The following is a 12,307-nucleotide window of genomic DNA, read 5'->3' on the forward strand; positions in this document are numbered from 1 at the left end:
TAGAAATAAGAAATGTGAAGGGTGCATCAACTTGTGTGGAAAGATGTGAAATTTTGTTTTATTTAGATATACAAGTATTGAATTTGTGATAATGGCAGAAAATCTATGGTAGAGACAGAATAGTGTCGTGATTAGAAGCCCAGTTTCCAGAACTAAATTCGTAATTCAGTGTTACCACGTACCAGCTGCAAGATGTTGGGCAAGCTATTTCACTTCTCTGTGCCTCAGTTTCCTCACCTATAAATGAGGTAATGACATTATAATGTCTACCTCATAAAATTGTTGAGAGGACTACGTGAGTCAATAGCTATAAATCACATGAAACAGCATCTGGCTAATAGTAAGCATGATTTTTAATGGAATTTAATAGAAGAAATAGTCCAAGCCAGGGCTGGGATTACGGGGGGGAGAGTGAAGTACAAAATCTGGAGGCACTCACTCTGAGGATTTTGCACTTGCACTGCCCTGTGTGTGCATCCTTACATTTTACATTCCTGGCCCTTCACTTGCCTCTCCCTAATCCTGGCCCCATTCAAAGTAATCAAAGGGGAAAATCATTTATTGATAAGATTCTCTAAATCTGGACACCTGTAACACCTCCTCCTTCCGGCCTTGGTTTCTTGCCATTGCCAATTCTCAGGGTTGCCTCACTGTCCTTTGGTTGCTTCTTGGTCTTTTCCATCAGTTACATAACCCATTGCCTGCAGTCTGTCCCCTGTGCTCAGATGCTCTGGGTGGATTCTGTTTTGCTTGGTGGACACTGACTGATGTAATGATTCATATACCCTAATGCTCCACAATGTGCATAGGATTTCAGGGACGTGGGGGAAGAAGCCAACATTTATGGAGTAAGTTCAGTGTGGTAGGTCCTTTAATATATTAAGTATTTAATCCTCCTCAGGTGGTGGAGTGGAGTCCACTAGTTTCTTTGTAGATCAGAGATGCAGGGACTAGCTCATCTAGGGGCACTAAGTAAGAGAGCAGAGAGTCACACCTCGTTTGAAGGTTTATAAACTTTCCATTATGCAAAGCATCTGGGGCAGGGTGGTATCCAGATTGGTGGTAACTCCTATCAAACTATAAGAATTTATTAGCTTTTCTCCCCAACTGAGAGATGTTTTCTTTTTTTATTTTCGGAGAGATACTAACCATTTGTCTTTTCCCTCCTCCTCCTCCTCTTCCTCCTTTATTTATTTATTATGATGAAATACCCATGGCATAAAATTCGTCATTTTAATTTGAACAATTCAGTGGCGTTTAGTACATTCACAATGTTATACAAGCACCAACTCTACCTAATTCCAAAATATTTCCATCATTCCAGCGTAAAACTTCTTACCTATTTAACTTCTTCCCATTCTCCGCTCCATCCAGCCCCTGACAACCGTCAGTCTGCATTTTGTTTCTATGAATTACCTATTCTAGATATTTTATATAAAAGGAATTATATAATATGTCACCTTTTATGTCTGGCATCTTTCATTTAGTGTGTTTTGAAGTTCATCCACATTGTAGCATGTATCAGTCTTTTTGTTGCTGAATAATAATATTCCATTGTATGTATACACAAGAGTTTGTTTATCCTCATTCATCCATTGCTGAGTATTTGGTTTACACCTTTTGGCTGTTGTGAATAATGCTGTTATAAACCTGTGTACATGTATTTATTTGACTGCTTGTTTTCAAGTCTTTTGGGTGTATATGAACTCATTAACTTCTAGCTTGTATTTCTGACTCTAATTCCTATCAATTTTAGATTACAAAATGACAAAATACAGTAACTAATATCTGTAAAAATACTTTTCATCTTCTTGAAGGCTTAAGCATATCTGTAGTCTAGTTTAATTTATCCTGCAAGTTTTGCTCATATTTCTGCCTGTGTGTATGCATGTGTGAGTGTGTGTGTGTGAGAGAGAGGCAGAGAGAGAGAGTAGGGGGGAGAGGGAGAGAGAGAGAGAGAGAGAGAGAGAGAGAGAGAGAGAGAGAGAGAGAGAGAGAGAGAGAGAGAGAGAGAGAATGTGAATAAGAGGAAGAGAGATGAAGACAGAGATTGAGATAGCAAAAGACAAGGATTTTTGGTGTTATGAACATTTAATGTAGCCATTCTGGGGCTTGAAGATTAGTTACAGCCACTGGCTCATGTTTCACATCAGTAGTAATAGATTTGATGTAAAGTACCATTTCGAAGTCAAAGAGGCTGTGCTTCTTTCAAGGTAAGTTATAATAGAGAAGAGTTATTTGAAAATTTGGGCACACAAATGCAGCTATTTTCAGTTGTATACAAATAAAATTTTAGTTCTCTCATTAGGACAAGTAAAGAACAGATGAGGGAGGGATCATAATTTTGTATTTATGTGAAAAGAAAATGTAATATAAATTGATTGAGTGCACAAATAAATAACTCAGGTGCAAATTATTTATTTACGACGTGAAGCCTCTTAAAATGAAAGGAATGCTGACAGCAACTTAGTATGCAATATAGCACACTTCTGTTCTTATCCTTACATTTTCAAAGGCATACATAGTAATTTAGTGTCACTCCCAGTAATATTAGTGGGAGTTTTGAAACTTAAATTCCGGCATACATCTTTGAAGATGTATAAGTAAAAGTAAACTGTTAATGCAAAACTCGTTTTCATTTTTCGTGAAATAGTTTGATTCTCTCACCAATCATGTCATAGAAGCCACCTTCAGTCTCGTCACGGGAGAAGAATTATGTATAAGGTTACTATTTGGAGGTCATCATCTTTAAAGCAACACAGATAATAAACCATATTAAAGAGAGAAAAAAAGGGGTTTCCCAACCTTAAAGAACACGAAAGTTCAAGAGCCATGTTGTTTTATAATAGGCAGAGGACCTTGGGCCCTTTCTATGGACCCTTTGAGCCCAGGGCATCTGATCCATGGTAGAGACATGCTAAGGTGAATTTTAATTAGGACTAAATTGTGGTATTACTCTTTCATACCCTGAACATCTGTTCCCTTCAGAAATGATGATTTATGCAGGCTATCAGAGCAGACAGCTTGCTACAGCTTATGTCACGGTTAGTGGGAAGCTGGTGGTAGCATTTCAGAAAACCAGCATCTAAATGGAGACTGGCCAGTGTATATGATATAGGTAACAGGGGGAGGGGAAGCATGATGTGTCCATTTTTAATTTTGAAGCCAAATATTGACTTGACTTAAAAAAAATTCTCTTCCAGACCATCTGTTGTTAATGAAGAAAGTAACTTGGACAATGAATGGGCTGATGCTTCCTACTGATGTTCAGAGACAGAAAACTAAGCCTGCTCTTTCGATTCGAATGAAGAAACTTACTGAGAAGGCTTCAGTCCGAATTCTGTTCTTTAAGAATGGCGCGGGGCAAGATGGGCACGAAATTGCAGTGGGAAAGGAAACAATGAAAAAGGTACTTTTGTCTTCAATATTGAAGTATAAATCACATTTCAAAGTTTTTATGGCTTTTCAAATGTGTTTTTTTTCCTTCTCAATATCAATGTCACTTAATAAATTGAAATATTAATACAGCATTATATAGAATACAAAAGTTCATCTGTTTAGAAGTATGCTTATTGTACTAACAGCATAAATTACTGTAGTAAAGCAACAGTATTTCAGGAAATTATTTGGCTAACGTAGTTGGCCATTCACCTACTAAAAGTTAGGTTTACGTTTGGGAAAACATTCTAGTTGGTTACAATATTTTATAAGATATTTAGATTGAAGCCAATCTAACCTAGCTTCAAAATTTAAATCTCCACTTTTTGACTTAGAATAATAATAAAACCTAGAAGCACCACTGTTTCTCAAAAGAATAAGTCTGAAATAACTGAGATTCAGTTTGAAGTATCCATGTACATTTTTAAAAGCAAATCTAATAGGCTTAAGAAAAATCGTGTACCAATCCAGCAAACTTTAAAAAACAAATAGTAAAGTATTACTTGTTATATAAGTACAAGTTTTTTTAAAAGATGCTATCCCTTCCAGATCATCTTTTATATTAAAAAATTTGGAGGAACTAATGGGAATTTGAAAAAAATTGTTTTACAAATAAGGTTTTTTTAACCAATCTTAAAGCAGCCTGATAATAATAGTAATAATGATAATAACTAACATTTATTAAATAAATTAGAGAATAAAACATAACTAAACTAAGTTTTAATTCCGACGTCATCATTCACTATCTATGAGACCTTAGACAACTTACCTTCTCTGACCCTCGATTTATTCATCTAAAAAATGGGGATAACAATAGTGTCTACCTCATAGAATTGTTGTGAGGATTCAGTGTCATATTACACATGGAGTATAATGCCTCGCACCCAGAAAATTCCCAATAAATATTTGCCATTCTTATCTTTAGGACTTATAAATACATATCTAGTAGAATTTTTTTTTTTTTTTACTAAAGGGAAATATTTATTAAGAAATCAAGACAGGTGTAAATCATTTTGTTATACCAGATTATTTTCAAAATAATTATTGCCTGAAACGGGTAACTAATGGACTAGGTATTGGAAAATTTTATCAAAATGTCCTTTTTCCTCATCTACTTATTTTTGTGGTTGTTTTTATAACCACAGCTCGATAAGCACATTTACTGAGAAGCTGGGAAACCAGGTTTTATTTCCTTCTTATCTGCAGATTTGGATTATGAGTAAAACAAGGGATAATATACACACCAGAGTGAATTGCTAAGGCAAGTTATAACATCTTCCTGGAGATTTTGAAAAATAGAGAAGATGGACATATCTCTTGGATTGTTAAAATGCAGTCATTTTTGGAGATAGAAGCTAGATTAGATAACCTCTCGAGTTCACTTCAGTTCAGGCTCTAATTCTATGCCTTGGTGGTAAAATTGGGGTAATAGTCACTCTTACAGATTACATGTTCTTAGATGAAAGGTTGAGTGTAAATAAAAATGTCACTGCTAGTTTGCTTTTTGACTATAGAGAGCAATTTATTTAAAACTGGATCAAGGAATTCTTTAGCTTTTTTTTCTTCTTGCATTTTGTAGAAGTTAAAGAATTTTTACAATTTATAAAACTCAGGATATGGTTCAGTAATAACTGTGATTGTAAATATTTTTCTAATTATCACTTTTAAAAATGAATTAAAGGAGAGGAGGCAACATAATATTGGTCTTGGGTGTCAATAGAACCTTTTGGAGGAGAAAAATAGGGCTAGCTAATTATTATTATTTTAAGCATTTAATTATTTTAAGTGTGTTTTTCCAGGACCCGTCAGCTCCAAGTCAAGTTGTTGTTTCAATCTAGTTGTGGAGGGTGCAGCTCACAGTGGCCCATGTGGGGATAGAACCCGTAACCTTGTTAAGAGCACTGAGCTGTAACCAACTGAGCTAACCGGCCGCCCCCCTAGCTAATTATTTTGTAAATAAAATTTAAATTTTGAAAGCTTTGTTGATAATCACAGGATAATGCCCTATTTATATATTTAATACCAAATCAGTGATAGGAATAAAAAGGTGGCATATTCATAGGAGAAACACAAATTATTTTTTCTTTTATGATAACACATTAGGAATGTTGAGACTAATACCTATTTTTGTTTTTAGAGAATTTTTGTAAGAGTTTATTTGAGCTGAACTGACGATATATGTTGGGGAGCAAGATCTCAAATTCTCCCTCTAATAGCTATTTTAGATAAAATTTAAAACAGTAATTTAAATTACTTAAAAATTTTATGTTACTAAGTAATACAAAACTGAAGTAGAATGTAAAGGACTGTAATATGGTGAAGGTTATTGCAGTGGGATAAGGGGAGAATTATTGAAGAAGGTTGGTAAAATAAGGTAATTAAAGCATAAAAGTCCTCTCTGAGCTCAGAACGGAGCCAAGGGGAAACGACTGTATTTCAATCATAAGTGCAGAATCAAAAAGAAATCCATTTATTTTAGGAGGTTAAGTAATTAAGAAATTTGAAATGATGGCTAAAGTGATGTAATTCTTTACTAAACTCTGGCATACCAGAACTATGGGCCATTCCTTTGAAAGTTGAATCAGGTGGTTTTAGAATTACTCAGTTTGGTTTTAGTAGTCATCATAGCACCTGCCACTGTGGGGTACAGAATAAACACGTATATCCATGGGTTGAAGAAGGTATTGAGGAAAATTTGTGGGCACAGATGTAAAGTAAATGAAAAATGAAAATGTCTGCTCTCGATACAATAACCTTTTAAGGTTAGCATTGTGGTGCCTTTTAAGGTTAGCATTGTGGTGGCTAAGTTTTATTTTCACTCAATTATCTCTTAAAGTCATTGTCAGAGACGTGGTATTAAATCGTGGGGATTTTTATATTATCCAGGACAGCATCTCTTTTATGAGAAATCTTTATTTTTCTTCTCAGCAGTTAATAATATTTATTTGGTTTTTGCTTGGTTTTCTCTGTACTATCACAAATGACATGTGATTTCAATGGTGAAGAAAATAATGAGAAACATAATGAAATGAGTGAAAAAATGAAAAAGACCCCTGTCCTCTTGTTCCAATTCGAACTTGCTCTAATTTATAAAAAGATTCAACTTGTTCCTATGACCTCTCTCCTGGGATCTCCCTTCACTAGCAAACTGGCATTATCTTTCCCTCTCTCCTCTGTTGGATCCTTTTCTCTTAGTTCCTTAGTCTTCCTCTATCTTCATTTATTCTATTGTGCACGTATATTCTAGTGGCTTTGTTAGAAAGAGAACATGGGAGATAAAGTTTTTAAGATTTTGCGAAATGATTCTTTCCTCTAAATATTAAAGATAGATATGCTCCATTGCTTCTTGCTTCCAGTGTTGCTGTTGAGAAGTCTGGTACCATTCTGATTCCTCACCTTTTGCAGGTGATCTGCTCTTTATTTTCCCTTTCTGAAAACATGTAGAATCATCTCTTTGTTCCTGGGGTTCAAAAGTTTTTCCAAGATGTTCTAGATACTCAGGTTGTCTTTTCAGTCAGCAAAGTCTCATACTTCTCTTATGCGAAATTTCGCCCAAATTTCTTTAACAATTCTTTTTCTGTTCTGATTTCATGGAACTCCCACTTTGATACCTTGGATCTGCTGAACTGAACTTCTAATTTTCTTATCTGGGAGATTTCCTTATCTTTACCTTCCAATCCAATTAATTTTTTACTTCTGCTCCCTGGGATTTCTGTTTCTCTAAGTACTTGGTTGTTTTGTTTATTTGGTTTTGGTCTTTCCTGTTACAGGCTTTTCTTAGTGATGAGTTAATCCTATTTAAAAGTGAAGAGCTAAAAGCTGATTGAAAAGTTCTTGAGCACAGGTGTGTCTTATTGAGAGCTGGCTTCCAAGGGAGGTGGTGGGGGCGCTGATTGTCCTCCTCTTTAGATCTTTTCTTTGGGGCTGATCAGTTTCAGCAGATAGAGTCTGCCAATTTGAGAGTTAGTAGCCAAGTGGAAAAGGGGGCTAAAGTACTTTCAGTATTTAGATTTTCATTCAATTCCCCTCTTTTCAGTAAGATATACTTCCTCACTTTCACATCTGCTTGGCGCCTCCGATTCCAGAATTCTTCTGGTTTAGCCTCTCCAGAGAACAAATCTGTCTTTCTTTATGATTGCAGAAGTGTAGTTGCCTTGTTTGAATGCTTGGTGTTGGAGAAGGGTTCTGTGGTTTAACTGCTTTTTATAAAAATATTTAACTTGTCGTGCGGGAAACCCTGCTCGCTGCGCCATTTGTCATGCAGGAGACCCTGCCGACTACGCCATGTGTCGTGCAGGGCGTCTGGTGGGGTCTCTGCTCCCGCTCCCCACATAAGAACGCAGGATATGGTGAGGCCAAAGAGGAACACCCACAGAGCCATAGGTAGGGAGTCATTCTCACTGGCTATATTCTCCCTGGCGGCACTATACTCTCACTGGAGGCTGGATCCACACTGTCCGCGACCCACCATCCTAACTGCAATCCACGCTTGCCAGCTCAGCCACCATCTTCTTTCTAGCCCCCATTTTCCTGCTAGCATAGCCACAGCAGTTATATTAGTGGCCAGTGGCGCACTGGTTACAGCTGACGGCCAACTAGCCACAGCTGATGGCCATTTAATCACAGTCGATGGCCATTTACTACCTGAGCCAGCACCTTTCTATGTGAGGCCGAGAGCCTGGAAACTGCTTTTTGAGGCTCTGTCCCCACACTTGTTTTCAGCCCCATTATTTAGAGGTAACTAACTGATGGCTCAAATTTGTGAGCCTTTCTGGGGGCTCTGAAAAACCAAAGCAAGTTTATGTCTGCTTGCTTAAGTTTCAACAGGTCTGGTCTGTTAAATCTTTACCACTTAATTATCTTTCTTCTGGCTTCCAGCATTTTTGTTACTGGTGTCTCCTTTCTGATTTATTCTCTCTCTCTCTCTCTCTCTCTCTCTCTCTCTCTCTCTCTCTCTCTCTCTCTCTCTCTCTCTCTCAAATGCCAAATGTCAATCATTTATTTCACTTTGATAAAGAGGATTTTTTAAGGTAAAAAGATAATTCTAATATCTTCTTCCTACTTCATTGAATTGTTTTGCTCAGTGTCTTGGGGTTTGTACACCCCACTTCAGAAAACATAGTTTCAAGCTACTTGAATGAGAACACAATACTCCCTTTTGTCACCTGCAGGCATCATATACTTATTGCAGGCCATTGTTTCTCAAAGTACGGTCCACAGGACACTTTCATTAGAATCTTGTGGGTTATGTGGCCCCACTCCAAGCCTATTGGATTAAGAATCTCCTGAGTGTGGGGCCTGGGAATTTGAATTTCAATAAACGTCTCCAGACCTCGTCCTGCTAAAGTTTGAGAACTCTTGTTTTGGTGTTCTGAAAACTTCAAACTTACTAATTCATGGGAATCTTCATAGACTTCTTGTTTGTTCTCCTTTACTTCTTATGTGGTTTTAAGAGAAAGAAAATAAGCTGTGTGACAGAGAAAACAAATTATAAGAAATTAGATCACTGGTTTGTAGATTAGAACTAGTGCAGGGAGTTCAGAAATCAGGAAGAGGAAAAAGTCTACAAATTATCAGGACGGGAGTAGCAACTCTGACTTAGGAAAAATAAATATTCCCTTAATATTGTATGTAAACATATTTCATTTTAATGACTTCCCTGCTATTACTGAAAAACCACATAAGTATTGAGGGAATTCCTCAAATGTATGACTGTCAAGGTATAAATAAGTAATAAACTTTTTCAGATACCTTTAAACCAGAGGAAAATCTAGGCTTGTATCATGTTCACTGTTTGTTAATTTGAAAAACAACTCAATAAATTTAAACAAACAAAAAAACTTCAAGGAAATTTTCAAGTTTAAGGAAGTCCCAATTCAATTGAAAAAAAAAATGCCACATAATATCATGATCATGGAACGATCACACACAAATCAGTAACTATAACAACAGAGATTTTTCCCATTAGTAGGGGTAAAAGAATTTAGAGAACATTTTAAAAGAGTCAAAAGGGAGCAACTGGAGTAACAAAATTTGATTAAGAATGCTGAACATGGATTCCAACAGGGGAGGTCACGCATAATTAGTATGTTGGAAGTTCTTTAAAGAGCTTTTTATGATGATTGAGGAAAAGCCCATTGATACTATCATTATTTAAAAAAATTAGCCTAGTGTTCATACCAGGGATTGATAGATTAAAAAATATGAAAGCAGATTTTTAAAAAAATATAGACTTTGATCATATGGTTTATTTTCAAGAGGCCATGGATAGCCAATTTAATGTGAATTATAAAGTTATGCAATTGGATTAGTTTAGAACATTATAATTTTTCAGTAGTCAGAATTTATTTTTTCTTCAATGAAATCTTAAGGAAAAATAATGTGGATTTCCTGAACTGAAATAAAAACAAATGAGAATGTTCAGTCTAAAGATTTACTTTACTGATGGTAGTTAAAGATAGTCCTTAACATTATGCCTTTTAACTCCCCTAAATAGTTAAGGCATAAACTTGGTATGAAATCTAAAAAGGCAAAATTTGTTTTTGTTTTTTATTAAAATTTTCTTATAGTTTTTATACTTATATTTTAATATATCTAATTTTTAAGAACATATAACAACACCAGCTAAATTGAAGGGTTTATTAAATTAGTTTCCATACATACCTTCCCATTAAAGTATCTTTGATGAACTTTAATCTCTGGAGATTAGAATCACAGTCTATGAAACCATCTAATCAAGCAACTCAGAAAACTAAGGCTTAGAGAAGCTAACTGCCATATCCAAAGTGGGTGAACTGGAATAGCTAGGACTAGTACCTGTTTTCTGACTTCAAAAACAATATATTTTTTTCATTGTTTGAGACTGCCACGAATATACTTTTTCATACATTTTAATTCCTAATGTGTCCTCACTTAAAAATGAGTTAATATAACCATTGAAAAAATACAAGGCATCTATTTACAGTCAGAATAACTAGTATCAGACTAGTCATTCCATTTTAAACAATTGAAAACTGGACAAAATATATGAGACAACCATTTTCAGATATTAAGCAACAAGAAGCACCAGACCATAATACCTGAGAGAATAGGAAAAGTTGAAATTAGTCCTACAATTTACCCCATCTTTTACCTGGAGACAATTTTTGGACTTGGTGTAGGGAGAGAGGCTGTAAGAAAAACACAGTGGTCTACACAGGCTGAAGAGAATGACATCAAAGTTCTGGGAGACTACAATAGCTGGAGTTTGCCATAAAATGCCAAAAATGAGGGAGCTATTTGAAGAATAGTTCCCCAAATTTGCCTAAGGGTCTCTTTGTGTCTTTGGCTAAATATTAAGTTGTTCATGCGTAATGTGTATTCCACATGGCCTGGCACAAACAACTACCAGTGAAAGAATAACTGATGGGGGTGTTAAAAAGAAACAACTATGAGAATATACACAGGGTAAGTAGACATTTGTGTTTTGATTAGTCAGAGGGAAGGGGTTTTGTTGAACATGTAAGGATTTCATGAAGATCCTGGAAGAGGTAATCGTTATCTAGGAGAAAAGTCAATGAATAGAAACAGATGCCTAAATAGAGTTAACAGTAAAGGACATTTCAAAAGCTATTATAAATATGTTAAATGAATTGAAGAAAACCATGAATATAATGTGAAGAGAAATGGAAACTAAAAATAGAACCAATGGAAGTTCCAGATGTGAAAAAATACACTATCATAAATGAAAAAAATCACTGGATAGGTTATAGAATTATATAGAAGAAATGGTATATTAAAGTATACAGAAGAAAAAGGAAAAGGCTGAAAAAAGCACCAAGTGTCAGTAACTTGTGGGGTTAATATCAGTCTAATATATGTATAACTGGAGCCCTAGAAAGACTGGGAGAGCATGAATATATTTGCAGAAATGGCCAGTATTTTTTCTGAGTTCATGAAAAATATCAAGCCACAGAGCCACAAAGCTCAATGAAAGCTTATGAAATGCAACAGAATTAGAATTAGCCAAATTTGGAGGAACTGTACTACCTGATTTCAACATTTATTATAAAGCTAATGTAATCAAGAAAGGACAATATTGGCATAAGAATTCACGTGAAGACAACAGACAGTTGCAAAACAGACATATGGGCAAATTATTTCTAATAATTCAATGGGGGAAAAGATAGTCTTTTTGATAAATATTGCTGAAAATTGGATATCTGTATGGTAAGAAATTACTTTGATCCCTATCTCATACCACCGCAAAACTTAAAATTGATTATAGATCTACTTTGTAAAAAAGTTAAACTATAGTAGTTCTTGGAGAAAATCTTTGCACCCTTTGGGTAGGCAAAGATTTCTTAGGACTAAAAAGTATGAACTAAAAACAAAACAAAACAAAAAACACACACAAAAATAAAAGTAGTAGTTTTTGGAGAAAATCTTTACACCCTTTGGGTAGGCTGTAAAACTAGTAGTTCTTGGAGAAAATCTTTACATCCTTTGGGTAGGCAAAGATTTCTTAGGACTAAAAAGTATGAACTAAAAAAACAAACAAACAAACAAACACAATTAAATGTACCTTATTCAAATGTAAAAAAAAAGTCTGCTCTTTAAAAGATACATTAATAAAATGAAAAAGCTAGCCAGACTGGGAGTAAATATTCAGAAAATGCACAAGTGATGGAAAATTTGCATTCAGAATGTATAAAGAACTCAGTAAGAAAAGTCAAAAGATTTGAACATTTTACTAAAAAAGACATAGAAATTGACCATAAGCACATAAAAAGATGCTCAACATTATTAATCATCAAAGAAATGCAAATTAAATCCACACTGAACTACCACTATACATACATTAGAATGGCTAAAATTAAAAAGTGACAAT

General features: G+C 35.1%; 1 protein-coding gene across 1 annotated transcript in view; it reads left to right on the top strand.

Annotated features, from left to right (window-relative positions):
• DCDC1 (doublecortin domain containing 1) overlaps window positions 1-12,307 on the top strand; it is a 382,228-nt gene that overhangs the window by 49,876 nt on the left and 320,045 nt on the right. Inside the window, exon 7 of the mRNA XM_033119858.1 lies at window positions 3,204-3,409. Coding sequence (XP_032975749.1) covers window positions 3,204-3,409 — 206 coding nt within the window. The remainder of the gene's footprint in view (window positions 1-3,203; window positions 3,410-12,307) is intronic.

This window comes from Rhinolophus ferrumequinum, chromosome 11 (genome assembly GCF_004115265.2).
Source record: "Rhinolophus ferrumequinum isolate MPI-CBG mRhiFer1 chromosome 11, mRhiFer1_v1.p, whole genome shotgun sequence".
In the NCBI taxonomy this organism is placed as follows: domain Eukaryota; kingdom Metazoa; phylum Chordata; class Mammalia; order Chiroptera; family Rhinolophidae; genus Rhinolophus; species Rhinolophus ferrumequinum.